This window comes from Anas acuta, chromosome 2, assembly GCF_963932015.1.
Source record: "Anas acuta chromosome 2, bAnaAcu1.1, whole genome shotgun sequence".
In the NCBI taxonomy this organism is placed as follows: domain Eukaryota; kingdom Metazoa; phylum Chordata; class Aves; order Anseriformes; family Anatidae; genus Anas; species Anas acuta.
In genome coordinates this window covers 53446696-53464184 of record NC_088980.1, presented here as the reverse complement: position 1 = coordinate 53464184, position 17489 = coordinate 53446696, and the positions used below count along the sequence as shown (strand labels likewise).

Genomic DNA, 17489 nt, shown 5'->3' with positions numbered 1-17489 from the left:
AGGGAGTGAGCGAGTGGCTGTGTGGTGCTTAGTTGCCTACAATGGATAAACCACAACTTTATTGAAGTTATTAAATTAGAGGTAATGTGGTCGTATAAGCCTCGCATAGAATGAGCCTAGGGTGCAATAATTGGCATATTATTGCAATAAAAGAAACATCAATCTGTTCCAGAGCAATTGAAATATTTTTGTATGGTTTGAAGTAGGTAGCTGATGTAATACGTTGAGGTGTTTGCTGAAGTTCTTGGAGTGTCACTGGGCTGAGTTTACCGTTCTTCAGCTTCCTGGTTTGCTTTTCCATGCATTTAGACATAAGTAGCATCTCCAGCTTTTCCTCTGGGTTTCTGGAATTTGGTTGTGAAGATATTGTCCTATACCCACTAGGAAACTTGACTTTGTTTTATTACTACTTCCCTCTGCAAAATAACTGAAACATCAAGCTTTTCAACGTCACTGCAGGCCTTGTGTTGGGTAGTGAATTCAGGTAGTTGTTGCTCTTAAATGTAAACCTTGAATTCTTTTGAAAATACGGATACAGCCAACAAGTAATGCTAGCAGTCCTGCGTTTGCATTTTCATCTCCAATTGTGAAGTCTACGGAGGCAGAAGTGCTATCTACATTTGCTGTAAGTAAACTAATAAAGAAGCTAGACTTGTTTTCTTAGGCACTTAGTAGGCTGTTGCAGAACACTAAAGCTGAATCTGCCTTGATGGAGAGAACTATGTAGGCTTCTGGCTTATAATTTGTCATTCAGCATGCATGAATCTCCACTCCTTGCTCCACTGGTAGGGGCTTCTCCGAAAAAAACTCCACCCGCGCTTCCCCCCCCTCCCGCCCTCCAGGGTCAAACGCGGGGGGGGCTGCATACAGCGGCAGCCGGAGGGAGCCCGAAAACGCCGGCGCCTGCCCGGATGCCACCCCTGCCCTTTCAGGACCCCCGGCAGGGAACAGAATAAGGGAGCCCTTCTCATTTACCCCCCAAAAGGACCCATCCGATGAAGTATGTACAGTGCTCCCTTCCGCCGGAGGAGCACTAGGTGTTGCTATTCTTTCACGATCCGACCGAACTCGCAGGGGGGGCACAAAAGGTTTCCCACCCTCTTCTTTCTCCTGCTCCACATTATTTTCATCCCCCGATCGAGCCTCCTCCTTCGCCTGCCCTGACCCTTCCTTTAGATTGTTTTTTATCGGCAGCTCCATAGGAGCCTGCTTATTCTCACTGTCCCCATCGGACAAAAGCTTGCGGTGCACAGTAGCCCACAGGCATGCCTCGTTGGCTACCTTTTCCAAAACCGCTCGCACTCACCCATAGCTCGGTAGTAAAGTCTGCACCTCTTTGTTCCCGATGCAAGCGCTGTCACATAAATCCCGTCCCACCGCTTCTAAAGTAGCCTGTCTCAGGCAATGAACAGGAGACCCCGCCAGATTCCAGCGTGCCGCCCAAAACAGGAGGGACCGTATGTCCTTCTTTCGTAAAGCTATTCCTGCTTCCTTGGCCAAGGATTTTAAAGTACTCACCACCTCATCGACTCCAGGCCCCATGGCCTCCCGCGTACCTAGCACGTACGCACCGCGCCTAACTCGCGCCAACCGGTTGCACGTCGGGGTTCGTATCACGTCGGGGTCACCATATGTAGGATATCCCGACCGAAAGCCCCGGGACAAACGGACACAACGACCAGCGTTCTGTGCCGTAAGCCAATTTACTGCTGCGTGACATCATCTTATATAGTGTCAAAGCGTCCCACCCAGGAACCCAGGACCCCTCCCACTGTGCTCGCAGGCACCCCAGACCCCTCCTTTCGTGTATGCAGGCACAACCCAGAATAATCCCACATATTCTTGTAGAAAACTTCATCACGCTTGGAAGAAAAAAACATCTCAGCTAAGTAAAACAGAAAACTTGAATTGAAGCATAGTGGTTTTAGAAGAGTTGCTTCAAAGACTTGTTTAATTAAAAAGAAGAAAGAAAGCAAGTTCCTACTGCAATCCCATCTTTGTCAAACTGATGCTGGGCACCAATACAATGTGTTGAGCTAATACAGGCTGGAAGTTGTAACTGCAGCTGTGAAGTTTACCCAGTAAAAAGACTCTACAAGGCATTCTAGCAGTTCTGATGCAAACACAAGTTCAGGAAGCAGTGATTCATGGTTAACACGGCAGAGCAGGAAGAAGTCTGGCATTCACTGTGCTCTTACAGTAAAGAACCTGCACTGCACACACCATCCCAATCGAGGTATGCACTCCTAACAGGAAAGGGAAATAGGCTAATAAATCTCAGGAGAGGGAAAAAGACGTCAGAGAACTACTTTGTAACAGCAGCACACAGACTGCAATCAACTTTCTCTTCCTCTCATCATTTTCATTTATGTAGACTACACGAGAATACACTCCCAACATTTTTCAGCTCTGGACAACAAACAGCCCAACCAACCTCATTCACTGAACTACAAAACTGGTATCTGCACTATCTAGTCCAGAACAGAAGGTGCACGTCTCTATGCTGTACAGTAGAGACCTTAATAGGCAAAGTCTGCATAAAATGGGTGGCCACAGCCTGATTTTTTGATGTTTATAGACTTGGGTCATACACCACCACAGTGTCAGACTAGATGAAATCATCTATCTATGTGGGCCCCTCATTACAAGTCACATGTTAGGGACCAGCCTCTCAAAGGCCAAAAAACAGCACTGATACTTCACATTGTTTCTGCTGGGCCAACACATCTGTAGCACTACCTTTTCAGTTGACAACACAACGAGTGTTTCCACAAAGTACTCGATGCAACCTAACTACTGTGTTTGGTGATGCAAAGCAAGCCATGTCAAAGCAGGCACGCACCTGGAAGCTGCCATGCTGCTCACATTGAAGAAAATAGATTAAAAAAAAAAAATCGCACTACAATTGAAGTGGCATCAAACCTTGTAAGGCTCCGAAGCTTCAGCACTGCCATCCAAATTCAAGGAGGCTGCATCTATTACCTTGAATCTGCCCCAGCCCAATCCCCTGAAACAATTCCAAATACACATACAAACAACCCTTTTCCCAGACAGATTTTCTTTGCTTCATCTATTCCACCTCTAACTCCTGTCTTATTAATCTGCCCCTCTAAAGACTCACTGGCTCACACAAGGAAGCAACCCACCAAGCCCCTGATTCCCCGCCACATTGCTTCCATGCTTTGGGAAGATCTAACTGCAACGGCTCAAACTGTGATGCCACCTCACCCACCTCACCCCCTCCGCCTACGTGAGGTTCCTTGCCTTCTGTCTCTTCCTACATGTACACCGGCACTAGAACCACGAAGAACATGTTTCCTGTAACACTCCAAAAGCCTTTTCTGTTTCAGGATGTCGTCATTTCAATTCAGGACTGAAAACACTCCTAGCAAAAACCCAACAGCTAACAGCAAACAGAAGCTGTTTCTGCTGATCAGCTAGAAGTAACCTCTAAGTACTGAGGAGTCACAAAGGAGAAGTTGTATTACTTTCAAGAACAGCACCCAGCTTACGACTGCTACTTTCCCTAACTACACTAAGCCATAAGAATTTGATTCTTACCTGCCATCACAGTAATTATGGTTTATATTGCCCCCAAAACACACAGGGCAGTACCAAAGCTGTGTCGGCTAGGTTTAACAGCTTCCACAGCTATTAAGTACAGTAATTTCTGCTTCCTTTTTTTTCTTGGAAGAATATTCTTTTGTTTCCAGCCTCAGTTAATTATTATATACACTGTTAATTAGCAACTATTTCTCAATACTCATAGGGTTATGGAGTCCCTATGACTGGAAAATACTCTACACCCTTCGAGATGAGAACAGCATACAAAGGCAGCAACTTGCAAGACTGCTCTAGCTTCAAGCAAAGCTTTCCTCATTGCTCTCGTCTCCTTTGACTTGAATACTGTCATCCTTCTACCAAAGCTTTATAAACTTCATTACCATGAATGAAGGAAGACCAGAGAAATTAGAGAGTAGCAGAGGATATAACTTAAGGAGCTGTTACTAGGATTATTTTTTTTTTATTGTTCCTGGTGTTATTTTTCCTTCTTTAAGCCAGCAAGCTGTTTTCTCCAAGATTTTTTTTGTTAGGTTAAGAATATGTATTATATTGCAGCAACTTCTTTGCTGTAAGTCAGCTGAGAAGTCTACCAGTAAGAAGGTCAAGGGAAAGCTGAATGCTGATGCAGAGTGCCAACAGACTTCATCCTCGTTCCATGGGATGTTTGTAGCTACGGCAGTTCAAGTCTACGCTTCCATATGCTTAAAATACCAGATTTAGAAGCCAATTTCAGCTGACCTAGCAGATATCAGCAGTACAGTTAGAGCCAGCAGCCTGCAGGAAGGAGCAGACAGCTGTTTCCACAGGAAGGCCTGTAAGGGTCTCCCATACACACTTCCAATCTAAGCAAGCACATGAAGGGCTTGGCTTGTCACTTACCTAAGTGACCAGGAAAACAAGTGAAAACGAGATTTCGCTTGTGTCCTAACACCCATATAAAAATAAAGGCAGATGAAATACCCTTACTACCTTGTTAAGTTTCACAAGCCAGAAGAGAACGTGCTGCACACAGGTACAAGTAAATCCCTTGCTGGCAGGTTTTCAGAAACAAATTTTTATTTACACAGGCAAGTCTATCTTTAGACCCCATTTAACTCTTTACATTTCTAGAATATTTACATGATTTCATCATGCTCCAAGAAGAGAGTGATGAACAAAAAGATTACAGAAACTGTCAAAAGCATAGCAAAAAAAAACCAACCTATCATTGTGCTTTAAAACTTATGAGCTAGAATAACGTAGAAGAAATGTAGTTTTAGCACCTTGGTCATAACGGTCATGCTATATAAGACACTTAAATAGCAGAGGGGATTTCAGAAGTGACCGTATCCAGAGGTTGCCAGTGACAATTCATGAGTGAATCGTAGAGTTCTTCGCTTGTCTCCATAAACTGTCTGTTCATTTCATCGACATCCAAGTAGAGCTGTGGATCTGAAAATAAAAGCCTGGTAAGTACAAGTATCAGATCTGAGGCATGCGCACAAAAAGCACTCATGTGAAATGGCTGATAAGATGTATTTTAAGCTATATGTAATAAGCTATTAGACCTACTTATTTTAGTGAGATATTTAGTCCTCTAAAATGTTAAACCTCACAACTCCAACTTTTGGGAATCCTACGGGCTAGGACTGCATTATCTTTATCTTGAAAGACGAATAAAGATGACGTTTAAGGATAATCGGCCATGAGACCTTCCCAAGAGCCATTTAATTCACTTCTACTCTAATAGATGTTACACAAGATAGTTTCTCAACGCTGACACAAAATGCCTCCACGTGAAAAACTCTGCAAACCTTCCAGGACACAATTATGTTTTGTACCAAATTTGTAAGAGCAAGCCGAATCCTCCTTTTGGAATGTGCAACATAAGCTTTTACCTCAGGGTGGAGAACAAAGCTTTTGCGTATTATTGAGTTTCTAATATAGAATCTGCTTAGTGGAATCAATATGAAGAGCAAAAATGTACTCAAAAATGTACTTACTTAGTACTTTGTGTCTACTCTGTTGCAAATTTTGCTGGAATCAGGAGTTGAAGTCTTTGCTGGTTTAGAATACCGGACCCGACGCATTGAATGAAGGTTTAACCTTGGTTTCACAAGTCTCTTTACAGGTGGATGCGGGGACTCATTCTGGGAGTCCAGCTTTGAAAGGGAAACAGCAATCATTTTATCCTGACGTCTACCCAAAATAATTCCAATATTTATTGATGAAAACAAATTACAGAACTATAAAGCTCCCATCGGTCTTGGCACTCTGTGAATACAATTTGAGAATTCCAAAAAGCATTCAACCTATAGAGGGAAATCACCAGAAAACCAGTAACAAAATCCATAAAGCTATATTTAAGTAGCCAAAGTCTGACTGAATTCCATTTTAAAATGTGGCAGTTAGCTTTGTAGACAAAATAATTCAGGCTACCATAATTAAAATAACTCGGGTTCCTATATGTTCCTACCTTTTCCTCTGCCCACACTGATTTTTTTTTTAATAGCTTAATTCATTAATTTAACATTCAAAGCGTTAAGCAACTAATTATACAGGCTTCTGGGCTTCACATTCCCTACATTTTCCCCCTTCAAAGTCACACAAACAATAGAACACATTCAAAATAAAGTTGTCAATCTTACAATAATCTCATTCATTAAACTATGATCCAATGCTTTAGATGTGCATTTAGATGCACATCAAGTAGTGGGTTTGACTTCATTTTTCAACACATTTTCACAGACCAGAGTTACTTTTTAACACAGACCACCGCATGTTCTGCAGAACTGACTTAACTGAACTGTCAAACAGAAAACAAATCCTGAAGCCTAAAAGATTTACCAATGGCTCCACCTGCAGTCTTAAGGATCAGAAGATACAGTCTTAGCAAGTATGCTATTGTTCAAATCAATACCAACAGAAAATGGTTTACATTGCAGCTTTAGTTTCACAGTATCTCCCAACTCTTAGTAACAGAATTCACACCACCTATGAAGTGTACAAAAATATATCTTTCTAAAAATTATTACATTCATTTTGAAACCTTGAATAAAATACGTTTTATGGAAGCTCACAAATCTCCTTCGAGTGAACGATGGGTCACTGCTGGTTTAAAGGTAAAAAAGAAAAATATTAATTCCCCCAGTTAGGCATTTAATACACCAAGAGCTATTCTGCCTGGTACAGTTCCTTGAAATAAGAAAAATACCACATCACTGCGACCCGCTGCAGAAGTTTAGCCTGAGTGCACAAGTGTTCTGTCAACCCCACGTTCACTTCAGCAGGAAAACACACAACCATCTCCTTCGCAAAAAATTGCTTCTCATCAAGGGCTACCCTTCTCCTGCCAAGCATTATGAATTCTAGTATTATGAAGAGACAATCTATCTCCTCCTACCCAGTGACAGCTGCGTGCAACATTCATTTAGTGGCTGACAACTTCAGGCTTTCTGTTGCAAATCTGGCAGATCTTTCTTAATGCCTTATCACAGGTGTATTTCTATAATAGAACTGAGAGTTCACACCAGATTTCTTTTTAGTTATTTGGATAATGTTTATGATAGACTTCACTTCTCAATGCCTTTGTCATTTGGCATATGGTGAAAAGATGGCACAGGAAAGCTGACATGTTTGCAAACTCTCAAGTGATTGTAAACTTAATTATACATCCAATCAAGGAATTAGCACAGAAACTTCTTCAGACATTGTCCCTTTTCTCATTAGAACAGAAGATGAAGAGTGTGCACATCCTGTTCTTTCCTTCAGTCACCTCATCTTAAAGCGGTCCTTTCAGGGTTTTGCAATTTAATAAACCCAATGACACCCCTAATTAAAGTCACCAAAAAAAGATGACTGGTTTTCATTTTTTAAACAAAATGAAAGGAAATCATGCTTTACCACAGCACTATCACCAATTCTGTGCTACCTCCAAATAGGAATTCAGGAGCATAAGATTTATAGTGTCAGAAATTAACGATTTTCCTTGGTTTTACCTTGAATGGTGATAAAAAGCAGAAAAATAGTTTGCTGTGCCTAAATGAATACCCAAGTCCGTACAAAGTCTATATGACCAGTCAAGCAGTATTTTTCTGTTTGTGATCATTTCTTCAAGAGAAAAAATTTCCTCAACAGGAATTTAATATGCAGCTTCACCCCAAACTGGGGGACAAGATAAAACTACTTCGTGTGGTCTAGAGTCGTTGCTCTCAACTTACAAAGATAACAAATCTTAACGTGAGTAATCTTTACAGCCCTTCATCTCTTGTAGATAGATGCCAATATTAACTTGATTAGATGCGTATGTTGTCATTGAGGTTTGAGAAAATTTTTCTAATAGTGATAAAGCATTAGAAAAGTTATCTACCTCATCTTAAGACATTATTGGTTCTTACCTTTCTTCGTTTGGGCTGAAGGTCAGGAATATTCAGTTCATCTATGTCTGGAGGCTAAGGGAAAAAATAAAGCCTAAATGTTAGAGGGCTTTTCTTTTTTCCTGAGAGAGAGTTCCCTGCAACAAAAACATGGGGGTTCATGGTCAGCTTACAGAACTCAGCGGCAAAAGAGGTGGCATTTTTTTAGCATCCTGTTGAAAAAATAGTGCAATAAATTAAACTTGACACAACATAAGGAAGAACAGTTTTATCTTCCTCCTTTGATGGCACATTTACTAAGTTTTAGAAACACGTGAAGCAAAAATGGATTAAAAGAAGTGCTATTTACCATCAAAGGGCTTGACAGCTTCTCCAGTGCCTCCAAGACGCACCGTGTTGCGGTACTTAAGGTAGCGTGGGACTGCACTTTTGCTTGTCTAACTCTCCTTCTCATTTGTACCTGGAAAATTAGCATTTTAAGTGTTACAATGGTCAATTCCGAGTTAAGGAGGCATGTATTTTATGTTCCAAGGCTACACTGATGATATAACCAATATATTCTGATGACAAAGAAAAACGCAGTCACTGGGAGTTCAAGCCGTAAAGAAGAGTACATGCTGAGTACAACGAAGTTTACCTTGGGCCTCAGTGCATCTTGCACGTGCTTGTTGCGCGAGTAATAAAAGAAATCCAGACTTGTAAAAGGTCAAGACGGATGATGCTAGGACTGCTAAGGCCTCCAAAGCAGTAATCAGGGAAACAGAACTCAAGAAAAGGCTTGTGGTACAGAAAGTGCTTTCGCTAACAACACAGACCTCAGAGTTTCACGATGGTGTAGGTGTACCATCTTAAAATCAGTGTATACAATCATAACCAGGAACTAGTTTTACTTCTCTCTTGCTTCCTCCCTTCCCCCAAGATTAAAGTTGGCTGCAAATCTGTGTTTTAAAAGATAAAGATCCGATTTCAACTGTAACAGATCTAAATATTACACTGAAAAAGTAAACTGTTTATTTGCACCACCCAACTTCAAATATCATGCAAAAACTTCTCTTGGTGTGACTTTTTTCTTCCCATGTTAAACCCCTCTGTGTTTATCACACGATATGAAGACAGGAAGCAGACCATGCAGCATATAAAAACACAAGTGAGACTCACAGAACGGTTACGGTTGGAAGTGACCTCTGGAGATCACCTGCTCTACCCCCTGCTCAAGCGGGGCCACGCCAAGCAGGTTGCCCAGGACCATGTCAAGTCAGCTCTTGAAGATCTCTAAAGAGGGAGACTCCACAGCCTCTCTGGGCAACCTGTGCCAGGGCTCCATCACCCGCAAAGGAGAAAAGCATTTCCTGATGTTCAGACAGAACCTCATTTTGTTTGTGCCTGTTGCCTCCTGACCTGGCACTGGGCACCGCGGAAAACAGAATGGCTCTCTATGCTCTTTGCACCATCCCTTCAGGTATTTACATACATCAATAAGATCCCCCCCTGAAGCTCCTCTCCTCCATGCTGAACAGTCCCAGCAGTCTCGGCCTCTCCTCAGAGGAGAGGTGCTCCCAGACCCTTGATCGTCTTGGTGGCCCTTCGCTGGACTCTCTAGTACATCGCTGTAATCCACAGCAAGCAGCAATAAGCAAGCTTCTCTCTCCTTTAAAAGCCTAGTATTTTGGTTCCTCTTGTTACCATAATCCACTAATATTGTTAGAAAACAAAAAGAGCTGACCAAAGAGGGTTCCCAGCTTTGAACCACAAGTTTTCAAGGTTTCCCCTAAGTGAGCTAATGCCCTTGTTCCATTGCAGAGCTGGACTGTCAGAACAGATCCAGCAAACCCATGTTTTCATTTCCTTAAAATTCCTTTTGATTTATTGATAAAAGTCAAATTGATTTAAATGCATTCCTACCAAACCTGATTTGACTTTCCTTTTCGATTCAGCTCTAGCTAATCAGAGTTGTCAGCAGTTTTTATTTGCTATTTCCAAGAACTCTTGGGGGCAAATACCTCTCTTCAAGAACTATATGAATCATTCAAAATAGAAAGCATGTTACTGCTTATCTTGGGACTGCATTTAGGCCTGCATGCCTCTACGTAACAGAAGAGCAAAGGATCAGCAAAGTTAATTTTAGATATTTTTAAAGAGCGCAGTTTTATACAACAGATCCATAGCATGAGTGCAGGCATGCTTGCAAAAAAAGATCCACAGATAAACATTGGCCAGGTTTGACTACTGTAGCTTTTGCTACTATAAACACAACTTTTCAAAGTTATGCTGCCATTGTTTTTATTTACATTAAAATAACACCATGCAATGTAGTCAGAGGCAGACAATGGCACTCAAATGGAACTTCTTGAAAGAAGTAACAACAGAGGAAACCCCAACTACCAACAACTAGCCTAAACTGTCATTCTTGCTCTTTCTGGCAAGTATTACCTGTGGTAAAAACTGCTAAAAAAAGAACTTAACCCGAAATCAATCTCTTCTATTTTTGTAGACCAAGAGGGCAGAAGAGCAACTGGTACCACATATTCAGCTCCCTGCTCAAAGCTCCTTTGGCAGTGCTGCTTTTTTATTTCCATCACTATTTCCCATTACCCTACTTTTCTCATACCCGATAAGGTTCTATCATCGACGGCTTTGGTATTACAGCTGCACCACCATAGACCGTCTTTCCAGGGTAAAATGGAGAATACCCAGGCTGGTTTTTCTTACAGTCAGATGTGCTTCCGCGTGCCTACAGAAACACAGTACGTTAAGTGGACAGAAAAACAGGTACACATTCAAAGTGATTGAAAGAAAGACTGTGCAGTACTTACAGCACAAATTCCTCCAAAAGCAGATAAACTGAATGCAGGTTTCTTAGAGCTAGCTGCAGAATGCTGCGAGAGGGAATGAGTTCTATCAGCTTCTGTGGTCCAGAGAAGTGATGAAGAAGTATTTTTTAAAACTCCAACATCTGCCAAAGTGACATATATGTTAAATGTAAACGTCTCTAGTACATACAGAACTTTAACAGTAAAGACCACATTAATTCAAGTTCTTCAACACGGAAAAATAAACGTGGCTTCAGCTTCTTTAAACAGCTTTGTGTACAGACTGAAAATCAAGTAACAGCTACAAACTTGAAAACTGTTCACTGAGCTGCAAGTAGTTTTCAGCAATCTTAACAAGTTAATACTGTGCTTCCAGTGCAGAAGATTTTTTTTTCCTTTTGTGCTAAAAGCAAAGAGAACTGCATAAACATCAGTGCATTTGTACAGACAAAGCTTTTTTCTATGTTGGTGAAAGGCTGGAGGCCAGCACAGATCATAATTGCACAGGTTTTACACCTGCAAGATTCCTAGAAGGCTGCTCTAAGAGTTAACGATCTTCTTCCCACATATGTTTTACGACGACACACCAGAAAGTTGTAGTGCACTCAGGTTACACTGCTAAAGCCCAGCAACTCTACTCTCAACCATACACAAGTTCTCTGAAAAACCTGCTGAGGACACTTCAGTCCCTGTCTATCTGGGGGACTAGAAAAAGGTGCAAACCTGCTGTTTGCCCTTTCAACGAGAAGACCTAGGTACCAATCTACATCGACACAATACTTATTTCTTATTTTAAAATGGTGTGCCTTCCTTAAGGAATTTGGCAAAAGACATGAAAGTATTGACAGCTGAAGCCTTCTACCAAGAAAGGTCAAAAAAACAGCCCGCAACGTGTTATGTCAGAGTACTTTCCTTATCTTCTCCTGCTAAAACACAGGAAAACATCTTGTGATTCTATTTGTCACCTACGCTTATTCACATTTAACCAGATGTCTTGTCTGTTAGATATTCTGAGTCACTCTTCCTTCTAGACAATCAGCCTAGTTGTCAAGCTACAGCAAGTCAGCCTGATTTCCTACCATCCCAGTTCAAAATTTACATATAACCTAGCTGAAAGTGTGTATTTCAGCATCGACTCTTTGTAACAGCAGGGTATCACAAACCTATTCCAAAGCAGGCTTCTATTCAAAAGGTGATAGGATTATACACTTCTAAAACACTAAAACAAATTTAATTCTTGCATCCAAAGCTGACATTCTCCTATTTTGTTTACTAAGGTGATGTGCAATATTAAAGAACGCAAAGTACTTCACATTAAAAAAAAGTCAGCTAAACAGAGAACAGAAAAATCACCTTTGTCAGATGCTCTAGAGGAGAAGCCACTGGTTGTTGACATGTTGTCATCGTCTTGTTGAGAGATAGCATCTTTGATTTCTTTTATAAAAGAGAGTCCAGGACTGCCAATGCCAGATATTGAAGATGTGGAGGGCTGAGAAGGTGGGACAGAAGAATCCGACATGGTATAATTCAAATGGCTCCGATGAAGAGCGGGCCTTGTTAAGGCAACTGGGTAGTTCAGTGCTGAGCTACTTGTGGATGGTTCTAGACAAGAACAGGGAGATAATTAGCTTTGCTATAGACAAGCTCACAGAAGCCAAAACCTGTTTCCTATCAACAGCCATGCTATTGCCAAGTTCTAAGCGCAGAAATAGAGAAGCCAAATTTAACTTCTTCCTCACCCAGATACGGTTTCATCTAACTGTCTGGCTACAACTACAACACTGCTTGCAATACTGAGTATTAATGTTGCAGTCAGAAGAAGTTAACTGTGAGGTTTCACAACACCAGATTCCGACCCCGTGTTCAAATGCTCTAACACTGACTTGGCCTTTCACCAAGTCAAACACAAATGCTCCTCCTCGCATGTACAGCTTGCAAGAAGCTTTACAAAATTTGAGATTACATGCTAAGGCACAGGTAACACTGCAGCTTATATAATGTTGGAACAAAGGTCATTAATCTAAATACACAGCATGAAAATGAACACTTGCAGTACTTTTTTTCCCAAGTTCTACCAGATCAGCTCATCTTAGAGGCAAAACACTACCTCCTACCCGTTAACTACTGGGATTTTGACCCAAGGGAAAAGTACGTTGACCCAAGTAACCAGATGAGCATTTTTCCTTCTTGAAGCAAAGGGTCTGCAAACAATGCCAGTGGCCTGATAAAAGCCTACAGTCTCCCCTGGGAATCTGGGCCATTAAAATGACTTTGCGCCACTATCCTCTTGATGCTCGCACTCAAGCTTAAACTAGTTAGTTCAATCTTCATAACCACTGCAGTACCACTAATTAGTTCTCCAAACCATGAGCAGATTTTTAGAACAGTACCGTTTGAGATACACAAAGTTATTCGGGCTGAAGGCCACCTAAGCAAGGAATATAGGCTCCAGCACATTGATACCTCAGAGCTGAAGAAACACATTTGTTTAAAAATGAAGTAATAATTTTTAAAAAATATCTTATTCTTAAGCTGAGCAAGTAACACCCACAGACAGCTACATAAGCTACAAAAGGTTCTAGGATGTCCACCTGCTCCTGATCTCCTGGAGTCAGTAAGCTTGCAGTGCAGCTGTTCTTACTGAAAGCTCCTTTCACACAGTTACATAGAAAAGCCAACATGTGTTCCTCAGTCACGAAGACCTTCTCTATTCTTTTCTCCAAACTTACTCCCAAGCTACAGCTACACAGAAAGCAATCAATCTCCTTGTTTACAATTAGATGAGATTGGAGGCAAAGCTATTTCCGCATTATTTTTTGATTCTGCCAACAACAGAAGCAACTGACTTTCCAGTTTACCTATGGTTATCTACGCACACTCAGACAAAACTTCTTTACTTATTAAAAGCTGAGGTCCCCAAAACAGCTAATTTAAGAGAAACTCCAGTAAGAGTATGTGCGGATTTATACAATAAGACTACAGTAACAGTGAGAGGCATGGGATATAAGACAAATTCATCTTTTATGCAGTAAAGGGGTTACAAACCTCGTTGCCAACGCTCCCAATACCTTTTCAAAGACACCCCTTCCCCCTGCGTAGACCTTAAGGTTATTGAATATTTTAAGGGTAATAATGTCATAAACCACATCCATGCACAAGTTCCCTAGTTCTCCATTAAGTTAACAAGGAACTTGACTAAATTGATCAAAGCCCAAAACAAAACCAAACAAAAATGTCAGGACGCGAGATGGAATTTTCCTGTGCCACTCTAGCATCTATTATTTTGTTTTGAAGACTGCAAAGCAAATTCATTTTTGAATTGCCTTACGCAATTAGATTTTCATTCCGTTTCTTGTAAAATATGGAAAACGCAACCTAGCACACTTGCAAATGAGTTCTTTCCAGCATTTAGCACCTGGCTAATAGAGTACGTAAAGTTAACTGATGCCTTCCAAGAGCATAAGAGGTATGCTTCGTAATTGTGCGGACAGTTTAAAGCTAAGACAGTTTCACAAACAGTTGTTTCGACTTTCTTGTTTGTTTTTTTGATTCTGTCAAAACCCTCCTTCCAATTGCCTTTTGATATTCGGATTCAAAACTAGAAATCTGTGAATAAATACAGGTGGCCAGAATTCCGAATGATTTTTCATGTACCTTGTCTATTAAGTGTCGCTCGTTCAGGCATGTATCTCCCATCATTTAGGGTACCTCCATCTGCGTAATTATGATGCTGGTTTACTGGAGTCGCCGCCTGGTTTGCAGATTTATTTGCAGCTGCACACTCATTCTCACGCTTATTGAAATACTTCTGCAGCCACGCCGGTACAATACTTTTCACCATTTCTGTCACTCTGCTAATTATTCCCTGCTTGAAAGAAAAAACGCTCGTTTAATTACAGAAACACAGTCAACGGCATATGCTGGGATACAACTTTCCACGGACCCTGAAGACAGATATTATATAGCACATACTCAGAAGACGACGACAAGGTTGATCCTTAGCATAGGACCGCTATACTTCTGGTACACCTCAAATTCAGCTGACATTGATTTACGACTACTTACCGGTTTCTGCACTTCCAAGTGACCTTGGCAAAGTTCAAAATTTTGAAACTTCTGCCAAAATTCACCTGCAGGTTGTCAATTCGCAAGGGCATCAGGAAACTCTGTGCCTAAATACCTCCTGACCTACAGACTTGTTCCAGGACTCTTCCTCTTCGCGCTCTCACGTGAAAACCAACTAAACCTGCCTACAGCCACACGACGGGCTGCTCACCTCCCTGGTGCGAGCAAACACGAAAGCTAACTCAGCAACCCCTATTCTTGCTGTTCTTCTCCAAAAATCCTAAGCCTCAGCTTCCCTACAAAAACCATTAAACGCACGTAATGCCATAGCTGACACACAGTCCGACACGCGGTACCAGCGGAGGCAGCCCCTTCCTCCTCCCCTGCCCCTCATTTCCACGTTCCCCTTTTCTTGGGGCCAATATTCCTCTCCGATGAATGGAAGCCTATCAGGAACTCACATGGGTTCAAGTTTGCAAAAACAGACATTAGAATAGGCCTGCAGGATTCTGTTGCTGTGCAAATCCTCCCCGTACAGAAAGCGGCCCGAGACTCAAGACGGAACAAGTCACAGGCACTCAGAAGAGCAAACACCCCGTCACCTTGAATAACCTAAATGAGTAACTACAGAGCCTAGCTAGACGAATAATTAACCAAGATGACATTTTACCATCCAAACCTAAAGCCAGACTGCTTTGACCCTTTCTTGCATATGGCAGCCTGGCTGCTGCTCCCCGCATCAGTGGCATTTGAAGAAAGAACTGAACCCCGAATAATTTCTCCAGCCCTTTCAGAAGCCACAAGTGGGAAGTACTGACAGCCTGCTCCATCCGACCCGTGCATGGCGTAAGACAAGAAGCTTTGTCAATGACAAAGCAAGGAAAAGTAAAATATGCTGAAACATACCTCCAATTTCCTGCTGCACAGCAAAAAGGTTGATTAAATGACCGCAAAAGAACAAGGCAGGCGCTGTGAATGAGCCAGAGCCTGCCATCTAACATCGATATTGCCAAAAAAAGAAACAAACGCTCCCCCCAGAAGTAAAACACACCCTGCACACGTGCCCACTCACGACAAGGTTCAAGAAATTGAGGACTTCCCAATGGTGTCTCCCACCTGCCCGTCACAGCTACAGACCCAGAAATAAAGCACCACATCCCAGGTTCCCTACTGCCATCATTAATCCCTCTAGGGTTTAACACCCAACAGGCTGCTGCACAAGCCCCCTGCTTTCAGAGGAGGGAGCTGCTCTGGGGGCTCCCCATTGCCACAGGACAGGCAGTTTCACCCCAGCCGCATGGAGCAGCGCTTCAGCCGGTGACTGTGCTCCCGTCCTTCAGCAGACTCAGCATTAGCCCACTGATTTCAGCAGCCTGAGAGCTGCCGTCAGTCTCAACAGTTGCCTGCTCGTCTGAAACGCACTCGCACGCTATTCTCGTCCTAAAATAGCAGCAGGAAAGGAGAACAACACAGCACACGAAAAAATACCCCCTGAAAAGGCCCAATAGCTTACTAATAGGGATTTACAGCAGCTCCTCAAATGCTGCGCATCCCAAGAGCCCGCAGCCCTGCTACATACCTCTCTGTCAAGGTCTACACACACCAAGCAACAGTAGCTACAGTTACCAGAGGCAAGCTGCCTTCAGAGGCATCCCGAAACAAAAGATACAGAGGGGGAAATACCAGTAAACAAACAGGTGTCCTAGTTTACTACTTTGAAACACCATTTCTTTAAACGGTTTATATAAAGGGAAAAAATAATGTTACAGTTTAACTTCCGAACTTAAAAGCGGGCTATTTCTTGGCAAAAAATACTTAAGGAATAGGACAGTTCTCCCAGCTTGCCAGGGGTCTCTCACACAGCAACGGGGGCAAAAGTATTGGCAGGAAGACTTGGCAACGATGCCTTACTGGAAACCGTCTATTTTTGTAACAGAGCTGATGTCAGTATGAGAGACTTAAGTAAATCCCACTCTCTGACAAAGGACGGACTAAAACAATTATCCAGAAAGGCAACACACTAACACAAATTCTTCAGAGATGCAAAAAGCACAACCCGATAAAAGAGCTAATTCATTAGATGCACACCTCTATCAGCATCAACTTTTTACCTCCAGCTGAACTCTGATTCTTGTATTTTCATTTTCTCCTCCAATTTCAGGAGTCTCAGGTCTTAAAGCATACGAATCAGTAAATCCTCAAAAAGAAAGCCTGCACCTGAGGGTGAAGTTCAGCGAGCGGCAGCGGATCGGAGGAAGCGCTTCCCACCACCAAAAAGGGCTTCCAGGCTCTCTCCATCCCCCACGGTTACCTTGTGCCAGCTCTGGCGCACAGCAGGCTGCCCTCCCTGCTGGCTGCATTCGTTAAGCTGGCAAAACGCACGGGTTTCCCTGCTGGACTAATGAATTCAGCTGGCGTGGTGCAACGCAAACGGCCCAGGAGGGAGAGCAAGATCAAGCAGCCAGCACACGAGAAGGAAGAAACGAGACCTCTCCCTCCTTTTGATTGAGTGTGCGCACACCATGCGGGTTGTATCAAACCGACCCAGACAAACATTCACCTGTGGGCTGTGATGTATTTTGGGGGCAGCCCCGGGTCCAGCTCACCGTGTGCTTACACAGGCGCTGGTGCCAACCCCGACGTGATCCCCTCTCTTGTGCAGCAGCGCGGGCTCAGGCTGCCTGCGGACTAACCA

The 17489-nt window shown here is 42.5% G+C and overlaps 2 protein-coding genes across 2 annotated transcripts in view; both read right to left on the bottom strand.

Annotated features, from left to right (window-relative positions):
* Window positions 1–17489, bottom strand: part of LOC137851190 (uncharacterized) — a 158475-nt gene that overhangs the window by 128152 nt on the left and 12834 nt on the right. The window lies entirely within an intron of this gene.
* LOC137851610 (nuclear pore complex protein Nup153-like) lies at window positions 1936–14597 on the bottom strand. Its single transcript, XM_068672900.1, has 9 exons — window positions 14384–14597; window positions 12083–12331; window positions 10733–10872; window positions 10528–10650; window positions 8269–8379; window positions 8093–8131; window positions 7941–7994; window positions 5547–5705; window positions 1936–4995 (listed from the first exon to the last, which is right to left on the bottom strand). The coding sequence occupies exons 1-8, from the start codon at window positions 14568–14570 to the stop codon at window positions 5547–5549; spliced, it is 1062 nt and encodes a 353-aa protein (XP_068529001.1). The 5' UTR covers window positions 14571–14597; the 3' UTR covers window positions 1936–4995.